The sequence below is a fragment of the Pelodiscus sinensis genome, chromosome 2 (genome assembly GCF_049634645.1).
Source record: "Pelodiscus sinensis isolate JC-2024 chromosome 2, ASM4963464v1, whole genome shotgun sequence".
NCBI lineage: Eukaryota > Metazoa > Chordata > Testudines > Trionychidae > Pelodiscus > Pelodiscus sinensis.
This window is the reverse complement of record NC_134712.1, coordinates 129,252,153-129,274,719: the sequence shown is the minus strand read 5'-3', so window position 1 is coordinate 129,274,719 and position 22,567 is coordinate 129,252,153. Positions and strand designations below refer to the sequence as shown.

The window sequence follows — 22,567 nt, the reverse complement described above, 5'->3', positions numbered from 1 at the left end:
AATCAGGGTGCAGCAGGCCTATATAAAAGAAGCTGCTGGGTCAGGGCTTGGCAGTTTCTTCCTGGAGCTTGACCTAGTCAGACCAAAGGGCTGACTGGGAGTACAACAGCACTCTGGACAGCTCTGAGTGGGAGCTGGACTTCAGCCCTGGTCAGAACCAAGTCCCATGGCTGAAGATTAGTTGGTAAGCCAACAGCAACCCTTGCAGAACCCTGGACAGGGAGGACTTGATCACAAGGCCCAAGAAAAAGGTCTGGACAGAGTTTAAGTTTAATAAATTCAGCGTATTCTACTCAAGTCTTACAGAACATATTTTCAGTATAATGACAATATTGCAACTATAGAAAACAAACAAGATTTGCTTCTTATAGTATGTGTATTATCCTAGGTAGGGTATGTCTACACTAGCCCCCTAGTTCGAACTAGGGATGCTAATGTAGGCATTAGAAGTTGCAAATGAAGCCCGGGATTTAAATATCCCGGGCTTCATTTGCATCTTCCTGGGCGCCACCATTTTTAAAAGTCCCTTAGTCCGAACTCCATGCCGCGGCTACATGCGGCACGGATTAGGTAGTTCGAATTAGGATCTCTAATTCGAACTACCGTTACTCCTCATGGAACGAGGTGTACCGGTAGTTCGAATTAAAGATCCTAATTCAAACTACCTACTCCGTGCCGTGTGTAGCCGCGGGCACGGAGTTCGGACTAAGGGACTTTTAAAAATGGCGGCGTCCAGGAAGATGCAAATGAAGCCCGGGATATTTAAATCCCGGGCTTCATTTGCAACTTCAAATGCCTACATTAGCCTCCCTAATTCAAACTAGGGGGCTAGTGTAGACATACCCGTAGAGTGTAGTTGTTTGCTGGGCCTAAACTTATAAGAACAAAAAAGAAATACTCCACTTTGATTGAATGACTTGTATCATAACTCCTGGAAGAATTAATTCCATGCATAAACATTTTATTTGTAGATATAGAACAAAACTGCAATTTTCATATCTTAAAGAGTGTTCAAGTCAATGATAGAATTTAATAGGAGAAAAAATTCATATGTTGGGTTACAATCTACTACATTATCAGCTTTAAATCTATCAGATGCATGAAACTATAAAAAATATAAAATGCCCACCTGTTTTAGGGTCAACAGAAAAGTATGGCTGTCCCTGAAGGATACTGTATACCACCCGGGCACTGTTTCCATAGGTAGGGTCATCTGCATCTGTAGCTGTTACTTGTAGAACTGAGGTTCCTGTACATCAAGAAAACAAGGTTTAGTTGATAAAAGTTCCAAATCTCTCTTCAAACGTGCATATACAATTACTTTTACATGCTCTTCCAAAATTTACTCAGGGTCATCCGTCCCCCCAGGAATCCCTTCTTTCTAGCAAGAAAAGAGATCACTGGTGAAAAATATCTGGAAGTTCAAGTGGATCAGAAATGTATTATGAGTCAACAATGTGTAGTTTTGAAAAAAGGCCTATATGAATCTAGGGTGTTTAAACAGTAGTGTCACATGTAAGACATAGGAGGTTAAAAAACTGGATATGTTTAGTCTTAAGAAAAGACATTGCTGAGGAAATACCTGATAACTGTTTTAAAATATTTTAAGGGTTAATATAAAGAAGGCTGTGATCAGTTGTTCTCCATGCATTCTGAAGACTGGATAAGTAGCAATGGGCTTAATCTGCAAACAAGGGAGACATCATTGCATGTTAGGGAAAAAAAGACTAAATTAAGGACTAGAATAGATTTTCAAGGGACAGTAGAACTTCCAAGGCTACGGAATACACAAAGAAAAGTAGCTTAGATAAACAACTGTCAAATATGGGATAAGTGAACTTGGCCCTCTGTCAGTGCTGAAGGAAAACTCAATGACTTCTCAAGATCCATCCCAGTCCTCCATACCTACTATTCTTTGTGTTACAAAAAGCCTTTTCTTACTTATGTGAGAAACAAAAAACAGGAAAAATAAAAGAAAGGTCATGTTTCATGAATGTTAACATTATCCAGGAAAGAACGTATTAAGCATTCCAGGACTGAGACCACGCAAAAGACATGTCAGCCCCCAAAAGTCCTTGTTTTGGAAATTAATACACTGATAAAAGATTAGTAGACTGAGGCACTATCATGATTCTACACCATCACGGTTTAACATAATCTGCTCATTTTTATTTTTTCTATCGAGATCAATAAATATGCATTGGTGCTTAATTATTTATTTATAGTTTCATTTTTATTTGCTATTAGAAAGGGACAAGAAATAATTAAGACTTTCTAGAATGCATACTCAGGAACTTTTATCAAATTACATAGTTGGAATTCAAGTGTTATGGCTTTGCTAGAGAAATTACTGTTTTCTTTTGCAGACGGAAATTCAAGTTGTGATCTTTATGGATGTTGCTATTTCACAATCCTTGACAATTCCTTTGAGAATTCAGCCCAATGCAGTTGATGCAGACACCTCCAGCCTTCAGAAATCTTCACCTTATTTTCACTTCTTAAAATTTTCATTCAACATTGAGCCACCTGAGATTTTGACAACGCAGCAAACTGTAGCAACTCATGCACACAAATTTGCATTCTCAGCAGACATTTACTTTTTAATAAATTGGGCCCCGTTTTACTGATTGTGTTTGGTTTTCATTACATGTGAGGCCCACAAGCCCACAGAGCATAGCCTTTCCTGGCAGGTTACTTTTCCATAGCCCCATGCTGGCTGCCAAGGGAGGCTCTGAAGTGTGCATGTAATCAAACTATTTTATTGGCAAGGGGGGTAGGAGCCAGAACGGTGTGGGGGAGGAGGACTGGCTGTTGATTGAAGGGTGTAAGCAGGTGGGATGGGCCGACAGGGTTTGGAAAGAGGAGCCTGTCCAAGGGTGCGATGGGGCGGGAGTGGAGAAGTGTGCAAGTGACTTAGGGCCATGGAGAGCGCAGCAGGCTCAGTGCAAGATTAACAGGCTCTCTGGCCGTTCAAGAGGCCAGTGAGAGGGGGGTTGGCAAGCGTAGCAAGCAGCAGGCATCACTCCCTAGTGACTTTACAAAGAAAAAGGTGCATGGGAAGGAGAGTTAGGGAGTCATAAACCATTACAACCAGATCTATTGTAATGTGTAATTCAAGAATCAAGGAAATTACATTGAATGGGGAAAAAATCTTCTTTAACAAATACTGAAATAAAAGGCAAGAAATTTAGCTGTTTATAGTTTTCCAGCTGAAAGTCAAATGTTATGAAAGTGGATCCAGTACACAAGGGCTGAATCTATCCACCAAATGAAGATGGAGGTGGGGAGATAGAGACCCTCCCAAAAAAACACTACAAAAAAGCAATAACAGACAGGTGGTCAGCTATCATTGGAAAGACTGACAAGAAAACAAAGAGTGTACAATATGAAATGACTTTCCAGATTACCAGAAAGTGTAAAGGGGGGAAGGGGAATCAATATATGTTAAAGAAAGAATGATCAAAAACATGCAATGAAATAATCGTGACGGATTACAGTAAACAATGACATGTAACATTTTCTTTGAATCACAGGGACTTTTCTTAGAATATATTCTTTAACAATAATTTCAAACTACCTTTTCAACATAAAAAGAAAATGTTTTTCTTCACACACGGTAGCTGCTGATGCTTCATCTTAGCATTAGCAGTGTTCTCAGTTAAAACAAAATGATTTATTACCCAAAATGTTGTCCTAAAATAGCCAAAGTGAGTCTGAGTAATCCCTAAAAGCTGATGATCAGGAGACATGATATTTAAATGTGGCTGTGAATTAAGTAAAGCCAGGAATGATATGAAATGGTTTATTATCTATAGAAGAATCAAACAAGCTCTATTCTAGCTACTGAGTGGAAGTGAACTACTATGGATAATAATAGAGATAAGTCTGTGTGGCTACGTCTACACTGGCCCCTTTTCCGGAAGGGGCATGTTAATTTCAGCTATCGTAGTAGGGAAATCTGCGGGGGATTTAAATATCCCCCGCGGCATTTAAATAAAAATGTCCGCCGCTTTTTTCCGGCTTTTAAAAAAGCCGGAAAAGAGCGTCTAGACTGGCCCCGATCCTCCGGAAAAAGTGCCCTTTTCCGGAGGGTCTTATTCCTACTTCAAAGTAGGAATAAGACCCTCCGGAAAAGGGCACTTTTTCCGGAGGATCGGGGCCAGTCTAGACGCTCTTTTCCGGCTTTTTTAAAAGCCGGAAAAAAGCGGCGGACATTTTTATTTAAATGCCGCGGGGGATATTTAAATCCCCCGCGGATTTCCCTACGACGACTGGTGAAATTTACATGCCCCTTCCGGAAAAGGGGCCAGTGTAGACATAGCCTGTTAGTCTGGTCTTGCTGAAACAAAAGACAGGACTATGCAGCACTTTAAAGACTAACAAGATGGTTTATTAGGTGATGAGCTTCCCTTTGGTATATATGGTCATGCCAATTTTCTTCCACAATTTGATCTGAGGAAGTGGGTCTGGCCCACGAAAGCTCATCACCTAATAAACCGTCTTGTTAGTCTTTAAAGTGCTTCATAGTCCTGTCTTTTGTTACTACGGATAAGAACAAGAAAAAAACAATACTTCATGTGCTCTTGCCTTTGAGTGCATCAGTGATCTGCTCTTTACTCACTTTTTCACTATATAGATAAAAAGTGACTGCTGAAGAGACAGAGAATTATGAGCTTAAGGTAATGACCAGCTTTAAAATATAGAATTTGAAGAAAGGGAAAAGTAAAACAGGTGAATGTTCTTCATGGAAAGTTGTCTTATTGGAGACAGAACTGTCTGAAGTATCTAGTGTGCAGTCCGATGAGCAGGGGCAGATGACCGTTTTGCGGGGCCCCGGGCAGCATAATTCCATGGGGCCCCCCCTTTGCCACAGCGCATGTGCAGTGACACCATGCGCATGCGCAGTGGCGCCACGGTGCATGCGTGGGGCTTTCTGAAGCGCGGGGTCCGGGGCGGTCGCCCCGTTCGCCCTGCCCTATATCCGCCCCTGCCGATGAGAAATTACTGGAAGATATTGTAAGGAATAGAATATAAACTAGCAACTGTAAAACAAAAAAATAAAGATTAACTCCAAAACATCCCTCTGTGAAGAAAAAAATATACCAGCTCCAAGAGAGAAGACAATAAATCAATTATGTAGCCAGTATCCATGAAAGAGTCATGGATTCAGACAGGAACAAACAACTATAAGCACTGTTGCAACTTTTGTTTGAAATGATATCAAGACAGCAGGAAAGCAGTTTACCAGTCACCTGAAGAGCTATCTTAGCTCTAACACTGACCAGTTATAATGTCTGATAAAAAGTGCAGAGCAGGTAGAGAGGATTCATGGTGATATGTGATGCTGGGAGAATAGGTAGATAGAGTGTTTTAAGCTGAAAGTAGGGTAGTGTAAGGAAAAGGGGCAGAGGAAGGGATTCCAAGTATGTGGGAAAAACTTCTCTGGGTCGTGGTGGATGTTAGGGGGGAGATGTTTAGAAAGGGGAAAGAATTGAGGAGAGAAGCAAATAGAGAACTTAAGAATGGCCATACTGTGTCAGACCAAAGGTCCATCTAGCCTAGTATCCGGTCTTCTGACAATGCCAGATGCCCCAGAGGGAGTGAACAGAACAGGTAATCATCAACTGGTCCCTCTCTTGTCATCCATTTCCAGCCTCTGACAAACAGAGGCTAGAGACACCATTCTTAGCCATTCTGGCTAATAGCCATTGACGGACCTAACCTCCATGAATTTATCTACTACTTCCTTGAACCCTGTTATAAAGTCATGGTCCTGATTTAGATCCTGTCTAAATTATGATATTGACTCTGCTGGGTTAGATAGTTAAAGTAATCTGCATAGATGGGAAAGAATTGTATTTAACCAATGGGGCTAATTTGTATCAGCATAAGTCCATTTCCATCAGTGGAATGGCTGTTTTATAAAAAGTAAAATAAGAGGAGAATCAGTCTCATGTTTTCAAACTACTGTAGACTTCCGATAATCTGGATCCTTTGGGACCTAGGTGGTGCCAGATTATCGGATATGCCAGACTATCAGGAGGTACTATAAAATGGTGATAGATAGATAGATAGATAGATAGATAGATAGATAGATAGATAGATAAGATTGATTATATAAAGTGTTTTAACCCTTTTTATTGTAGCACAAGCATTGTCCAGCATCACACAATGCCAGTGGCAGACTGACTTGGTCCCATTTGGTTTTGCTTGGTTCAGCTGCTGCCGCTGCTGCCTTGTGACTCGTTTTTTGCCGAAGCTCACTCACTAGGCTCCTGCCATTTTGATGCCGGACTATCGGGAGCACCATACAATTGGATGCCAGACTATTGGAGTTTTACTGTACTACAATCCTAGCTATGGCCGCTGAATATTTCAAGATCACTATTTAGCACAGTTTTGTCCCACCTACAATTGTTTGATCAGCCCTCATGCTAATATGTTATATATTTTGTTTTACTACATGCATCTGTTTGCCTGGACCACTCACATAGCAAGATTAGAGTAAAAAACTTAAGGAACCCTAGAGACCTATGTTTAAACTGACTCATTTCCACCAAAGATGTTTCCCCCATAAGCTTTTAAATGTTCACAAATTACCATCTCATTAAAAACCTTCTCTCTGCTTTTCTGCTTTGTAGAAAGCACCCCTGATTTTTTGGGGCTGCATCTGGCCCATTATGATGAACCATCATCATAATTCAGTGCATCATCATAATTCAGTGCAACATGATTCAATTATATCACATTTTCTCTCCTAAACATATAATCAAAATAATCACTTTTTATGAGATACCAACAATTCAGTTCACTTTAATTTTTTTCCAGTTAATATTTATAAATTCCATTCTGTGAAAGTTTAGTCAGACACTAGCTGACTTGAGGAAAGTACACATGAACATATGGGCTGTGTCTACACTGGCAAGTTATTCCGGAAAATCAGCAGCTTTTCCGGAAAAACTTGCCAGCTGTCTACACTGGCCGCTTGAATTTCCGGAAAAGCACTGACGTTCTAATGTAAAATCATCAGTGCTTTTCCGGAAAAACTATGCTGCTCCCGTTCGGGCAAAAGTCTTTTTCCGGAAAACTGTTCCGGAAAAGGGCCAGTGTAGACAGCACAGTAGTGTTTTCTGAAAAAAAGCCCTGATCGCAAAAATGACGATCGGGGCTTTTTTGCGGAAAAGCGCGTCTAGATTGGCCACAGACGCTTTTCCGGAAAAAGTGCTTTTCCGGAAAAGCGTCCTGCCAATCTAGATGCGCTTTTCCGGAAATACTTTTAACGGAAAACCTTTTCCGTTAAAAGCATTTCCGGAAAATCATGCCAGTGTAGACATAGCCATGATGTTTTATGTAAATGGACTTGGAAGATTATTTTTGTCTTGGACTTCCAGCCATTCTCTTCTAGAACTATGGTGGATAATGATCTCCAATCACCTCTTGGTGCATGGCCACAGGTTTCGGAGGGAAAAACTGCTTGCAAAAGCTGAGTTTTCTAAAAAAGAATTTTTTTTTGGATCCATGCATCCTGCATGCAAAAAAGAAATATATCTGGCACTGTGCAATAACAACAACAAAAAGCGAAGTTCTAAATCGATGCTATTATTTGGAAAGCCACAAGCAATGGGAACTGTTAGCATGTTGCTGCTATTTTAAATATAGCACTGATTAAGATGCAGCAAAATGCATGAACATATAAATTAATAACTAACATAAAACTATCATTGGGCAAAAAATAGAGCTGAGCTGCACTTTATCTTATAAAAAAGAACTAAAGATGAACCTATAAGTCAGGGGTCTAAAATAAACTGGAGATTTACTTTTAATTGTATTTGTTTTATTCTCTCCATGAATTGCATAGTTAATTTATACAGACAAATGCCTCTGAAAATTAAGTAAACACTGTAGTGATACGGGAATATAAAAATGCAGTTTTTTTCCCAGAGTTCCGATTACTCGTTACCCAGGAGAGTGAAATTATTCAAGCATTTGAGAACAGCATTCTTCTGTTTGCATGTATAACATATTGTATATGTTTACCATGGACAGATATAGAAGGAAAGCTAACATATGTTAATTTGAAATCTTGTTGCCTTATTGTTACTACAACCTTCAAGCTTTTGTTGACTTTTGTGTATAACTAATGATAAAGAAAATACTTTGTCAACACTGTGAAACAGGAACTAGTTGATTCATTCATTAAAAGTACAGGAATAACAAATTTCCCTTACCCATTTCAGACATCTCTGGCACAGTAACAATGTAAGGTCCATCTCTAAATTTTGGTGCATTGTCATTGATGTCCTGTACTTTGATAATGAACTCAGATTCAGGCTCAAGAGGCTTATTCGTCCGTCTGTCAATAGCCTGAGCATGCAGCACATAATGTGTCTTCTGTTCTCGATCTAGGCTTTTAGTTGAATGGATGTCTCCTGTAGTGTCATCAATAATAAATATAGTTCCAGCCCCTTCACCAGTAAGGATGTACTTGACTGATCCATCACCTTTATCAGAATTAGAGTGTAACTGAAAAATATACACAAACATACAATATCATGTAAAATAACATTTTGAATAACATGTATTACACATTATATGACATCTGTATCCTGTTGGTACTGGTCTAAAAAGATACTGGCTGCTGTAATGGTCTGCACACAAGTTTAGCCAACTCATTTGGTTGTGGATTACCTTGGTATACCTGATCTGCAGACCCTCCTCCAGTTAGTGAGCTTCTTCAACTCTGTCATGGTATCAACAACTATTTTAAAACAATATTTCTAGCATTTTTTAAAAGTTGCAATCAAGCTGAGTTATCATTGTTGGGAGCAAGGTCTCAAGCACTGTCTGAAACATCTATACTAATGAACTAAGGTTCCATGATTCTGTTTTACTTCACTGATCATAGTTCAGATCCCACATCCATAATTCATCCTGTATATCCCCACGCACAATACCATTTTTAGTAATTAGAACCTGAGAATAGCATTTTAGTGACAGATGCCTCCCGCACCTTATTTACCTCTGCCTAAAACATGCTACTTTTTCACTGTCTTGTACTAGAAAGTCACTCTTCTTCTGACCTCTGCATTTTATCCATGTAGCAGGGCAGCTGCCCTGTACTGGCCCTTTAAGAGCCAAACCCCAGCCTGGAGTAGGCCCGGGGAGTTCAGCCCAGCTGGGCGGCGTTGGCCCATTAAGGCCCAGCTGGGAGCTATAAAAGGGAAGGGCTGCTTCAGCAAAGGCAGTGTGAGCCTGGCTGCCGAGGGAGCAGGATGCTCTCTGGAGTTAGGGCAGGGCTAGAGAGTCAGGCTGGGCCAGGGCGCTTGGACAGCCACCCGGCCAGCCTGCTAGGCCTACGGCAAGGCCTGCCGGAGAGACACCAAACCCCCGGAAGGGGGGCTCAGAGCGAGTGACTTGGGCACTGCCGGAGGGCAGTGTGGCGAAGAGAGCAATGTGACCGGAAGGTTCTGGAGGGGAAATGCCACGTGAGCGGAGGCCTGTGCAGGCGGAATGGACTGATTCCAGGGGACAGATGACGGACCCCTGCTACGGTGGTGAGTGACCCCCTCACAATCCATTATAAAGTAATGGAGTTTGAATGGTCTAGTATCTTCACTAGTGCTAGCATATCTATTTGAAATACATAATTTATACAGGGTTGCTGCTAATAAATTAATAAAAATGAAGTCTAGAAATCTGTTTGCCACAGAAAAGCATTGGGGAAAAATGCAGAATTTGAGTTAATGGAAAATCTTTAGTTTTTACATTTTGTGTAAAAATGAAAACAAAACAGCTCCATTTATCTGAGCCTCCATTTTCAGATGGGCTCTACCAAACTTTCAGTCCATTTTGGCCAATTTCATGGTCATAAGATTTTTTGAAGTGAGTTGTGATTTCAGCTCTTTAAATCTGAAATTTCCTGGTGTTGTAATGGAAGGGGTCCTTATAAAAAAAGAGGGTTTTTTTCGGGGGGGAGGGGGCGGTATGCAAGGTTACTGCAGGCATGCTTGCAGTACACTGTTCTCCTTACTTTTTCACTGCTATTGGCATCAGTGCTGCCTTCAGAGCTGGGCAGCTGGAGAGTGGCAGCTGCTACCTGGGAGTCAAGCCCAGATTTCAGAGTCTATAACACATTTTTCATGGTCCTGAATTTGATAGTGCACTAATTATTAGGCTCCTACAACAGTGAAGCTCAGCCAGAGAGCTCCAAGCTGACTCGGTTAATATGGAGAATTTGATAATGGAGGCTCAGGTAAATGGAATTCTATAACAATAAAACAATTTTATAACAAACATTGTGCACAACCAATACCTATACATGTTGTGGCTAGAGAAACTAAAGTTAATTTCATTTTATTCACAGAACAATATAAATTTTTGTGTCTTTTTAAATCAGAGAATATTGGGGATTTTAAATAATGGAAAATTAGGATCCCTGCCAGGGGTGATGGGTAGGACTGGGGGAGAAAAGCTGCCCAGCCCTGCTCCCAGCTTTGCCCCTTCTGCCCAGCCCCACTCCCCACAGGTGTAGACATGTAGTTAAAACGTAGCTGTATGCAAAGAAATGTGTCTTAATGAACTTTGCCAGCCACCCTTTCTGAAAGCAGAAAGGACCTTTACCTTACCACTGGTAAAGGTGCACCAGCCAGAATTTTGTGTTTCATGTTGATTCCAAGGTAGGGATAGTCTTATAATTTTGTTTTAAGTTTTTAAATTTGTACTGTAAAATAAGTAAAAGGGTATGATGACTGGTTTTTTAAATTGTAATTTGATGTCATTGTTCAAATGTGCACATTGCTTCTCTGCAATAAAGGCTGCTTCTCTATAACAAAGACATAAACCTTGTTATGTGTGAGAGGGAGGAAGGTATGAGAGATAAGTGTGAAGGCCACTGATCCAAATATTCTAGGAAGAAGCTGAGAACAGACACAAGATGCTGAGGATTGCTGTATATCCCTAGCAAAATGTAAGCAGTGGGCAAATTGTCAGCTCTGAAAGAAGGCAAGTATTTATCAGTTGGGACAAAATATTTTTGATTGAAACCAGCTTATCATGGCAGAATGAAGAAGATAAGGAGCAAGAGAAACCAGTGGTGTAGTGGGGGAGGGGGGAGACCTGGCCCCAAACTGGAGAGGGTGGGGGAAGACTTGGTACAAGCTCCCCCGTCTTCTCAGGGTTGTGCTCAGCCACGCAGCAGGTTCAGGGCTCTGCCATGCAGTAGTGGGGGGGGGGGGAGGGCACAAATTTTTCCTTTGCCCCTGGGTACATAACACCCTCGCTATTCCTTTGAGAGAAACAACTAGAGTTAGCAAACATCCATCAGGAAAACAGCATGATGATGCAGAACTTACTGATCCTGATGGGAAAGAACTATTATAAAAGGAGAACTGTTTTGCTTTAAGAGCAGAGATGCCCTGCCATGACTGGAGCATCGGCCCAGACCGATAGAGCCCAACTCCTCTGCCCATGATCAATCCATGGATCATGGACTAGAGAATATAACATTGATTGGTGAGACTGTGTGTGCGTGTGTGTCTATGTAATCATATGCTAACTGCTTTGCCATTGTAGTCTCAAAAAACCCAGGCTACGTCTACACTGGCCCCTCTTCCGGAAGGGGCATGTAAATTTCACTAGTCGTCGTAGGGAAATCCGCGGGGGATTTAAATATCCCCCGCGGCATTTAAATAAAAATGTCCGCCGCTTTTTTCCGGCTTTTAAAAAAGCCGGAAAAGAGCGTCTAGATTGGCCCCGATCCTCCGGAAAAAGTGCCCTTTTCCGGAGGCTCTTATTCTTACTTCAAAGTAAGAATAAGAGCCTCCGGAAAAGGGCACTTTTTCCGGAGGATCGGGGCCAGTCTAGACGCTCTTTTCCGGCTTTTTTAAAAGCCGGAAAAAAGCGGCGGACATTTTTATTTAAATCCCCCGCGGATTTCCCTACGACGACTAGTGAAATTTACATGCCCCTTCCGGAAGAGGGGCCAGTGTAGACGTAGCCCCAGTGTATTACCTTTTCCCCTTATTAAGATCCCATTTGCTTCTTATAAGCATAACACAGAAAGCAAAGCCACCCCCACCCCACCACCTGGAATACCATTGGGGAAGGCTGGCGGCACGTGGTCCCAGCCTCCCCAGGCCCTAGAGCATGGGGAGGGTGGGCAGCACATGGCTCCAGCCTCCCCTGCCCCAGAGCACAGCAAGGGCAGGCAGGCACTCGGGGGCAGCAACACTCTGCTCTGAGTGTGCCCACAGTAGGCATTCTGGGGGAGGAGTATGTGTAAGGCCAGGCTGGTGGTTTGGGAAGGCAATACTACTTATACTCGCCACCCCGATCCCTGCTTATAAGTAGAATTGGTTCTCTAGATTAAACACAAATCTGTGTTTTTTGGCAGAAGGAAATCATTATCTGCTGGACTGAAAGGTTTTTCTTATCACTTTGATAAGAGGAGGGTGAATTTTGTAGCATAAATGCTGACCAATGTGAGAATACAGCTCTCAACATCTGTCCCAATCCTCATATCAGTGGCTTTACACTGGAGGACAGGCTCTCTCATACTCACTGCATTTTCTTGAATAGAACAAACTGTGTTGTTCTAATAGGTGTTTCACTAAATATCTGGCATTACCAACTTCCCTTGCAAAATCTGATTAAAATGTAGAGAACACCAATGCATGTTATTAATGCATCACAAGGTGTCCCTTTCCCTTTGTATACAGTCTTCTTTAAATGTCATTTTAGAAAACATTTTAGGACAGAGTATAATGTAAAATGAGATTTAAGGGAGACTGTGATCTCATTTATGATGTGTCAATCCAGAAACTACAGATATACAGGTCTCATCTAGACTATGCGGAACAGTTGAAAGAGGATATGCAAATTATGCAGGAATAAGAACATGTCTGTGGGCTCATGTAGACTATAAGGAACAGTCGAAAGGGGATATGCAAATTCTGCAGGAAGTTTTTGCGGCTTTTCGACAAAGGGCAGGGTTGCAGAAAAAGTCGTGTCTAAACTACTTTCACTTTTGAAAACTCTGCTTTCGAAAGTACGATTGGAAGAATTTGCATATCCTCTTTTGACTGTTCCGCGTAGTCTAGATGATCCCACAGACATGTTCTTATCACACCCTTTATTTACCTTCTTCCTCTGGAAACCCTGTTTAGCGTTTGAAAGAAATTTGAGGTTGTGATTTATAAATATAAAAGACATATGTAATCACTTAATGCTTTTTATCATGGTTCTAGCAGCAGTGCATGGTTGCTGCTGTGAATAATTTATACTGTATTCTGTATGCATTTACTTTGCTGTGGAAAGTCTAATACACTTAAAGGCCCGATTCTCAGCAGATACAAATCTGTAAAGCTCCATTATAGACATTGTACTTACACACTGATTTAAGCCTGGCTTATGATGAAGATTTTAAAAAGTTATAAAATTTCATAACTCTAAACTAATGTTTCGGGTCTGAAATTTAAAAAAAAATTGTGGGGAATGAGAGAATGTTGTATTGAAATAGTATAGGGTTGTTTCTGAGAATGAAATATCTTGGGATATAAAAACTTTCCAAAAACATTAGCATGCTCATAGAACTGAATAGTATGGGATTGATTTTTACCGTGTGTGGAGGGGTGGGAATGCAGGATAGAGAGAGGAAGGATGGTTAGCACGCCCTGTCTGAATGAAACTTCAGATATATTTTTAGTCAGAAGAACTTTGACTCTCACAGTTTACCTGTGAGAGGTAAGAAGCATATACCTGCAATTAAATATTCTTCTGCTCACAGGTGTCAATAAATTATATGCTTGACCTGCTAAACATTATGTGAAAACTACCTTGCAAACTGTTAAAGGAAAATATGGGTTCTGATCATTAAGGAAAGAAGACAATGAGTTGGGTTATGTTAACAAAACCTGAGAACTTCAGATTTTCAATTCTGTCTTTCACACATTGTAAAGCAACTCATGCAAAGTATTTCTGGTGCCTCTTTTCCTGCTTTTTGATGTTTCCTATAGTACCTGCAACATAAGACTTTGACAGATTCACACATCAATCTGTTCTGTTCTTGAATTTCAAGTGCTGAAACAAATTCAAAAGGTGGCCCTTGTGCAATATTCTAAGGGCTTTTCCTTTGTTCTTCAGTGGGTTTTCTGTTTATTTTCTGTTTATTTAATAATGTAAAGGGAGAAGAGGATTTTCAAGTTTAAACTAAGACAATGGCACGAAGATGAGAGCTCTGCTTTAAACTGGCAATAGGCAGTAAAAGCCAGACATCTCCTCCTCTCTCCCCAGCTGCATTACAACATGTGGAGTGCTGAAGTAATCTCCCGGTGAATCCCTTGTTAAGACTTTTTCCTTGTAGTAGAATGGGGTGATTTCACTGCTTATTAGATATTAGGAAAAACTATTTCACTAGGGCTACGTCTACACTGGCATGATTTTCTGGAAATGCTTTTAACGGAAAACTTTTCCGTTAAAAGCATTTTTGGAAAAGCGCATCTAGATTGGCAGGATGCTTTTCCGGAAAAGCACATAGCCAATCTAGATGCGCTTTTCTGCAAAAAAGCCCCAATCTAGATGCGCTTTTCTGCAAAAAAGCCCCAATCGCCATTTTCGCGATTGGGGCTTTTTTGCAGAAAACAGTACTGTGCTGTCTACACTGGCCCTCTTGCGCATAAGTCTTTCAGAAAAAGACTTTTGCCCGAATGGGAGCAGCATGGTATTTCCAGAAAATCAATGACGATCTTACATGAGATCGTCAGCGCTTTTCCGGAAATTCAAGCAGCCAGTGTAGACAGCTGGCAAGTTTTTTCCAGAAAAGTGGCTGATTTTTCCGGAAAAACTTGCCAGTCTAGACACAGCCTAGGAGGGTAGTGAAGTACTGGAATGGGTTACCTAGGGAAGTAGTGGAGTCTCCATCCCTAGAGGTGTTTAAGTCTTGGCTTGACAACGCCCTGGCCGGGTTGATTTAGTTGGGATTGGTCCTGCCTAGAGCAGGGGGCTGGACTTGATGACCTTCTGAGGTCTCTTCCAGCTCTATGGTTCTATGATTATATGATTCTTATGATGGAGTGTCTTTCCCTTCCCTGCATACTGCCCAATAGAAATAAATATATCCCTGTGGTTCAAAGAAAAAATCATTAGAAGATAGTCCAATAGTTAGGGCACTAAGCAGAGGCTCTGGAAATCTGGATTTAATTGCCTATACTGACACTGAATTCCTTTGTCCACTAGGGGTACTTCTACACTAGCCGCCTAGATCAATCTAGGGAGGCTAATGAGGGCGACCAAAATTGCAAATCAAGCCCGGGATTTAAATATCCTGCGCTTGATTTCCATGTTCCCGGCTGGCCACCATTTTAGAAATTGAGTAGTCCGAAGTAACTGCCTGTGTCTATACACGGCAGTGAAATGGGATTCCGATGTAAAGCCCTAACTTGAATTAGCTGGTATTTCTCCTGCAATGAGAAGGAGAATTTCTAAAATTTAGTCAATTTCTAAAATGGCAACTGGCCAGGAACATGCAAATCAAGCGCAGGATATTTAAATCCTGGGTTCGATTTGCAATTTCGGTTGCCCTCACTAGCCTCCCTAGGATCAATCTAGGGGGCTGGTGTAGATGTACCCTAGGGCAAGTCACAAAGGCTACATCTACACTGCAGGCACAACTGTTCTTGCACAAAAATTTGCAGAGCGTCTACACTGCACACATTCTTGCACAAGTAAATTTACAGTACAGCGTCGGAAAACAGGGCTTCTTCTGGAAAAGTTATTCCTCTCCCCACGAGGAATAAGCCCTCTTGCGCAATAGCTCTTCCACAAGAAGGCAGTGTAGACAGGCAACATGAATTTCTTGTGCAAGAAACCCCTATGGCTAAAATGGCCATCAGAGTTTTCTTGTGCAAGAGAGCATCCACACTGCCATGGAAGCTCTCCCACAAAAGCACATCTCTTGCACAACAGCTCATGGCAGTGTGGACCCGCTCTTGTGGAAGACCTTTTGCACAAGAACTCTTCTGCAAAACAGTTTTTGCGCAAGAAGCCTGCAGTGTAGACATAGCCTTAGGATCTTTCTACATGACCCAGCAAAATACACTAGAGCGGATTGATTTATAAATAAAATGTGCTGCTTTTTAACTTCTCAACACAGACCCTGCTGGCACAAATTAAAAGGCACCTAAATTCACATTAACTTTTAGTTCTTGCCAAGAAGGCATTCATGGAGCTTTACAGGTGATTAATCATCCCTGCCTGGTCAGAGGCTCAGGGCACAGAGCTGACTGGGCAGGGCTGATTAATCACCTGTGAAGCTGTGATGCCCACAGCTTAGAAGGAACACTGCTGTGGATGAGCCCTCACTCTTATTTGCCACATTTGCCCATCTGTAAAATAGGAATGTTATAGTTCTTGGGATATGCAGGACTGTGATTCACCTTGTCAACCCTACCTCTTGTGAAATGGAATCTTTCTTGTGGTTGCTGGATTATAGGTCAAGATAGCACCCACTTTATAGCCACTTACGTGCTCTCCTCTTGGCGATGCCAGCCATAATGTAGTTTGTAGGATAGCAATAGGGACACCCTAATCCCAGAGTCCTTTGGAATCATTCCCCTGTGATATCCAGCTCTTGATACTGGCTACTCACAGAAATTCCAAATCCTCTGCCCATCGAGTTGTAGTGTACTCCAATTTAGGTCTTTCTCTTTACACCACTGTGACTATAAAGCACTCACCAATTGTGAACACTTGTATGGAAACAGAAGTAGATGTCTTTAAGAAAGAATAAAGATTTAACTAGAAATGAGAGAAGGTGACAGATTCAAATGGTTACAATACAAAATCATAAAATACAAACTGGTTCTACACTACAAAAAAACCCTTCAAAACCAGGCTGCAACATGAAACTGCTGAGCTGGAATTCATATTCAAATTTGACAATGTCAGAATGGGTCTGAATAGGGACTAGTTCTCTCATTATAAATTTTCCCCTTTAGGTATTCTTGCTTTCTTATCACTGTTGGTAATGAGCCACATCCACCCTGATTAAATTAACACAGATATAACACTCTGATCTCTGAATCCCTAATCACATGCATCCCTTTCATTTCGTGCATCTGACAAAGTGAGTTGCTACTCACGAAAACTTATGTCCTAATAAAATTGTCGTCTTCAAGGTGCCCCTAGACTTCTTGTTTTCACTTATCAATAGTTACTTTCATAGCTAATAAAATGGGTCCTCTCATTCTAAAATTCAGTCTGTTGAAGAGCTGGTTTGCTTTATAGGAATCAGTATCCAAACATTCATGACCCCCAGACCCCCACTCCTCTCCAATGGGGTTTCCTCAGTGAATGGATGAAGTATGCTTCTCTTAGTTTTATACTTGAAAACAACCTGTTTCTATTCACAAATAAGTAGAATCCCTGCTTTATTGTTAATTGAAACCCTTAAAGGAAAAAAACTGTTTGTTGTTGCCTCTGACGATTTCCCATTCAAAATCTAAATATTCATCAAGATAAAACAATTGAACTTTGTATTGCATCATGGACCTCTACCCTTTGACTGAATGAACCATCACCAATCATCATCATGAGTCACTTTTAGTGACTAAGTACTCTAATATACTTACAGCATCAATACATTTAATCCTTAAATATTACCCATGTATGCATCTTCTAATGATCACAGTTACGAGGTTTCTGGGGATAGTTTCCTTGTTACTCTTTATAGATAAATATCTGGAAAGTAATGTTTTTGGTGAAGTGAGCTTTTAAGGTCTGAGGTTACTTAACTTTCCAAAACTGAGACATTTGAAATCATTAATCACTTGTCGAAATGTAAGGCAGACACGAAATGTCCCTGTATCTCAGAAACCAAGAGGTTCAGTTATTTGCCACTGACAGCTACATTGTGCTGAATATAAACACAAAAATAAATGATCCTTTCCCCATAGAGATGAGCATGTAGGAAACACTATTTTAAAAAAGAAATCCAAAAGTAGGCTGTAACTTACCTCCAAACTGTGTATAAAGAATAAGGTTTGAATGGAAAGAGGTTAGCAGATTGACCAAATCCCAGTTTGCCTTCCCACAGGTAGATAGAGCATGCTATATATTTAAATATTTGCTAGTATTTCAATAGCTAACTTTCTCTGTAAACGAATCATACAAAAATGAATGATAACATCTTCAGTGGTGTCTGCAGGACGAGCCTTGGCTTCAGTTTTGAAAGTGACCTGGGCACTTAGCAATCAAAGCCCGTTTGACTTGAGGCTGGGTCTACACTATAGCATAAGGTCAAAATAAGCTGCATTAGGTCAATTTGTTAATCATAGAATCCTAGGGCTGGAAGAGACCTCAGGAGGTCAAGTCCAGCCCCCTGCCCAAAGCAGGACCAACCCCAACTAAATCATCTCAGCAAAAAATGTGTCACGCTGGGACTTGAAAACCTCTAGTGATGGAGATTTTACCACCACCCTAGGTAACCCATTCCAGTGCTTCACCACACTCCTAGGAAAATAGTTTTTCCTAAAATCCAACCTAGACCTCCCCCACTGGAACTTGAAACCACTGGTCCTCCTTCTGGCATCTGTCACCACTGCAAACAGCGTTTCTCCATCCTCTTTGGAATTCTACTTCAGGCAGTTGAAGGCTACTATCAAATCCTCCCTCACTCTTCTCTTCTACCGACTAAGTAAGCACAAATCCCTCAGCCTCTCCTCATAGGTCACATGCTCCAGCTCCTTAATCATTTTGGTCACCCTCCGCTGGTCCCTCTCCAATGCGTCCACATCCTTTCTACAGTGGGGGGGCCAGAACTGGACACAATACTCCAGATGTGGCTTCACCAGAGCCAAATAAAGGGGAATAATCACTTCTCTAGATCTGATGGCAATGCTCCTCCTGCATTTGCCCTTGTTGAATCTCATCAGATTTCTTTTGGCCCAATCCTCTCATCTGTCTAGGTCACTCTGGACCCTATCCCTGCCCTCCAGAGTATCTACCTCTCCCCCTAGCTTAGTGTCATCCACAAACTTGCTGAGGGTGCAATCCATCCCCTCATCGAGGTCATTAATAAAGATGTTGAACAAAACTGGCCTAGAACCAATCTTTGGGGCACTCTGCTAGAAACTGACCACCAACCTGACATCAAGCCATTGATCACAACCCATTGGGCCCGACAGTCTAGACAGCTTCCTACCCATCATACGCTCCATTTATCCAATCCATACGTCCTTAACTTGCTGGCAGGAATATTGTGGGAGACCATATCAAAAGCTTTGCTAAAGTCAGGTATATCACATCCACTGACTTTCCCATATCCAGAGCCAGTTATGTCTTCATAGAAGCTAATCAGATTGGTCAGGCATGACTTGCCCTTGGTGAATCCATGTTGAATCCTCCATGGTTAACTTTAGGAAGTTCTCCTGGAGTCTCTCAGCCCTTGTCAGATGCCCTTCTCGCTTCCTTATTCCTTCCAGTGCAGTAGGACACTTTCCCACATCACTCCAGTATTAATAGTTCTGGTATCATTGCAGAACACAGCATAGCAGCAGAACGTCTGCGCCAAGATGCCCGCAGCAGTTGCCTCCTTTACATCTCTGTTACCATTAGAGTGATACTGGACATGGTTACTTAGGTGAAATTGGGAAAGATTCATAAGTGCAAGCCCAGAAGTAATTGGCCACTATTTGCTGATACCCTTGTTGACTTCCTATTTGCTCATGGTTGGAAAGGCTCATTGCATATCACAACCAGCATATTCAGAAAGGGGCGGTGCCATACTAACTGTGTAACTCTTGTCTCTCTCCACTCCATGACCAGTTCCGTTACATTATGGATGTAAATGGATTAGCACACAGTTTGCTTCTGCAGGGATGAACACTGGTGCCAGTCCTCAAGCATCACTCAGGTTGCTGTGAGAAAGTGAGGAGGGAGGTACACAGTTTGAAGCCCTTCACAACAGTATTGCAAGTAGTAAAAGGTCATATACAAATATCTGTGATTAAGTGTCCATTCATTGTTAACAATGTATGCAGTGAGACTTCGACTCCTATATTATGTTAGTAAAGCACAGAAGTTACCTCAGTGGGAGAAGTATTTCAGTGTGTATACCTCCACCATTTTGTCAACAAAACTGTGCAGCGTAGACAAGGCCTAACTCTCTTTTGAAAATGGAATTTAGGCTTTAAGTTGCTTAAGCACTTTTGAAGATTTTACCCCCCCCCTTTTTTTTTTTTTTTTTTTTGCTAAAATTCTTCAACGGGACAAATACAATAAATATTCAGATGTTCACTTCAAGCCACCAGACAAGTATTCCAGTATGCTCAATTTTCTTCTTTCACTCCTTTGCTGTGTTTATTTTTTTATATATTTTTACTTTTTTCTCATAAAACAAGAAAGTGAAAATAGCAACTGAAGAGTAAATCTGAAATGTCATCTTTATCAAGTCAGTAGCCTTCATTTTTGACATATTAAATATAAGTTTGGCTTCAGGATGATTTATGATGGCTCTTCCATCTTTAACTGGTCTGTTTCTCTAGCATATAACTGATGTAGCAGAAGAGGGAACAAGGTGTCCCTGTTTTGTTAAAACTAATGTTTTTCTTTCATTAGAGCTATTTGCCTATTTGTTTTTCTGATATCCTGAGGAATATAAAAAACTAAATTTATGAAAGACACTATGATAGTAGATATAATTTCAATTTCTCACAGGGTATGTCTAAACAGCAAAGTTATTTCGAAATAACAGCCATTTTTTAGAAATAACTTTACTAGTGTCCACACAGCCAAACCGCTGTTTCAAAATTATTTTGAAATAGCGCAGTGCTTATTTTGAATTTGGTAAACCTCATTCCATGAAGAATAACGCCAAATTCGAAATAGCTATTTCAAAATAAGTGCTGTGTAGACACATGTCTTGAAATAGGGGGCCACCAGCCTTCTCAGGGTGCCCTGGTGGCCACTCCAGCCTCAACCAAGAACACTGCTCTCGCTCCCCCCATCCCCGGAGCCCTTAAAGGGGTTAACTCTGGCTACAGTGCCTGTGCCAGCTCCAAGCTTGCAAGCCCAGAGCCAGCAGTCATGGCTCCTGACCCAGTGGCCCAAAAACATGAGCCAGCAAGCCACTGGCAGCCAGCCCTCTGCCGCTTCCCTAGAGCAGTCTGCCAGCTCCCAGGAGCCTGCCAGGGCCTGAAGAAGGCAGGTGCCTTCCTGGTCCGGGGGGAGATCATGGACCTTATTCAGGTTTGGGGGGGATGCCCCCAACATCCATGATCTCCACACTAGACGGAGGAACGCAGCCATCTATGGCAGGATAGCTGCCAGCCTGGCCATCAAAGGCCACATGTGAACCCAGAAGCAGGTTCACATGTAAATCAAGTTGGTCCAGTGAGACCCCCCCCAACCCTGAGCTTCCCCTCCCCATTCTTCCCCTTTCTAGCTCCCTCCTCCAATGTTTCCCTCTCACTTCCTTTCCCCAGTCTCAACAGAGTTTCATCTTCCTCCACCCCCAGTTTTGTTAAATAAAGAGTTTGTGTTAATGAAAATACGTGAATTTTATTTTACACCAGGAAGGGCAGTTAGGGAGGGGTAAGTGGAAGGACGTGAGGGAGGAATGAGGCACAAGCCCCCAGTGGGGCAAATCAGGGAGGCTCTTAGTGCTCTTCAGGGTGGAAGCTCTCCCGCAGGGCCTCCTGGATACTGACAACCTCCCAGATGGACCTCCCAGATGGCAGCCTGCAGAAAGTGCAGCCAGGCTCGCAGCAACGCATCCAAGGGAAGCATCAGAGTGCCCAGGGGCAGCTCTGGCTCCATGTTGCAGAGTGCTGTGGTGTCTCAAGTGAGGGCAACCAGAGGACACAGACAAAATGCTTTGCTGTCCCTCATCGAGGTAGGCAAGCAAGCAGGAAAACCTGAGAACCGGCTGTCCGGGGGGGGGGGGGGAGAGAGTCCCTCTCAGCACAAGCCTCAGACAGCCTCAGGCAACAGCCACACAAAGTAACTCCTGACCTGATGCCCTACCGAACCTGGTTCCGGCTGGCCTTAAATGCAATTCAGGGTCCACTCAGTGTGGACGCGCTATTTCAAAATAGCAAAATGCTATTTCGAAATGCATTTTGTGTGTAGACATGTTATTCTGAAATAACTTATTTCGAATTTATTATTTCAAAATAAGATATTTCGAAACAATGCTTTACTGTAGACCTACCCTCAGTAATACCAGTTTTCTACTACTAATTTTAAAACCTCTAAACACTGTACTATTTCAGAGACCTGCAGTCTGATTTGCAAGCTCACTGATTAATGTAAAAACAAAAATATAGACTAACAATCCTCTGAGTGATTAATGTAAAATTATATATACACATCTCAGGGATTTTAGCACAATACTTAAAGAACTCAAATCTAGAACTTGGTTACCATTGTCAAGGTCTGTGTGGCATCAATGTATAACTACTGAAAATAATAATTCAGGAGCAAGCTTTGTTTCCCTCATCACGCTGTCTACAGAAAGGGACATGGATACCTGCTTATTTGAATGATTTTGTAGTTATTACAGTTCAGGGCAACT

General features: G+C 41.7%; 1 protein-coding gene across 5 annotated transcripts in view; it reads right to left on the bottom strand.

Moving 5' to 3' along the window:
- CDH18 (cadherin 18) overlaps window positions 1–22,567 on the bottom strand; it is a 1,055,536-nt gene that overhangs the window by 261,030 nt on the left and 771,939 nt on the right. For all 5 annotated transcript variants that reach the window (XM_075921433.1, XM_075921430.1, XM_075921429.1 and 2 more), the window contains 2 exons: window positions 8,229–8,523; window positions 1,130–1,249 (listed from right to left, as the gene is read on the bottom strand). In XM_075921433.1, the coding sequence (XP_075777548.1) occupies window positions 1,130–1,249; window positions 8,229–8,523 (415 nt within the window). The remainder of the gene's footprint in view (window positions 1–1,129; window positions 1,250–8,228; window positions 8,524–22,567) is intronic.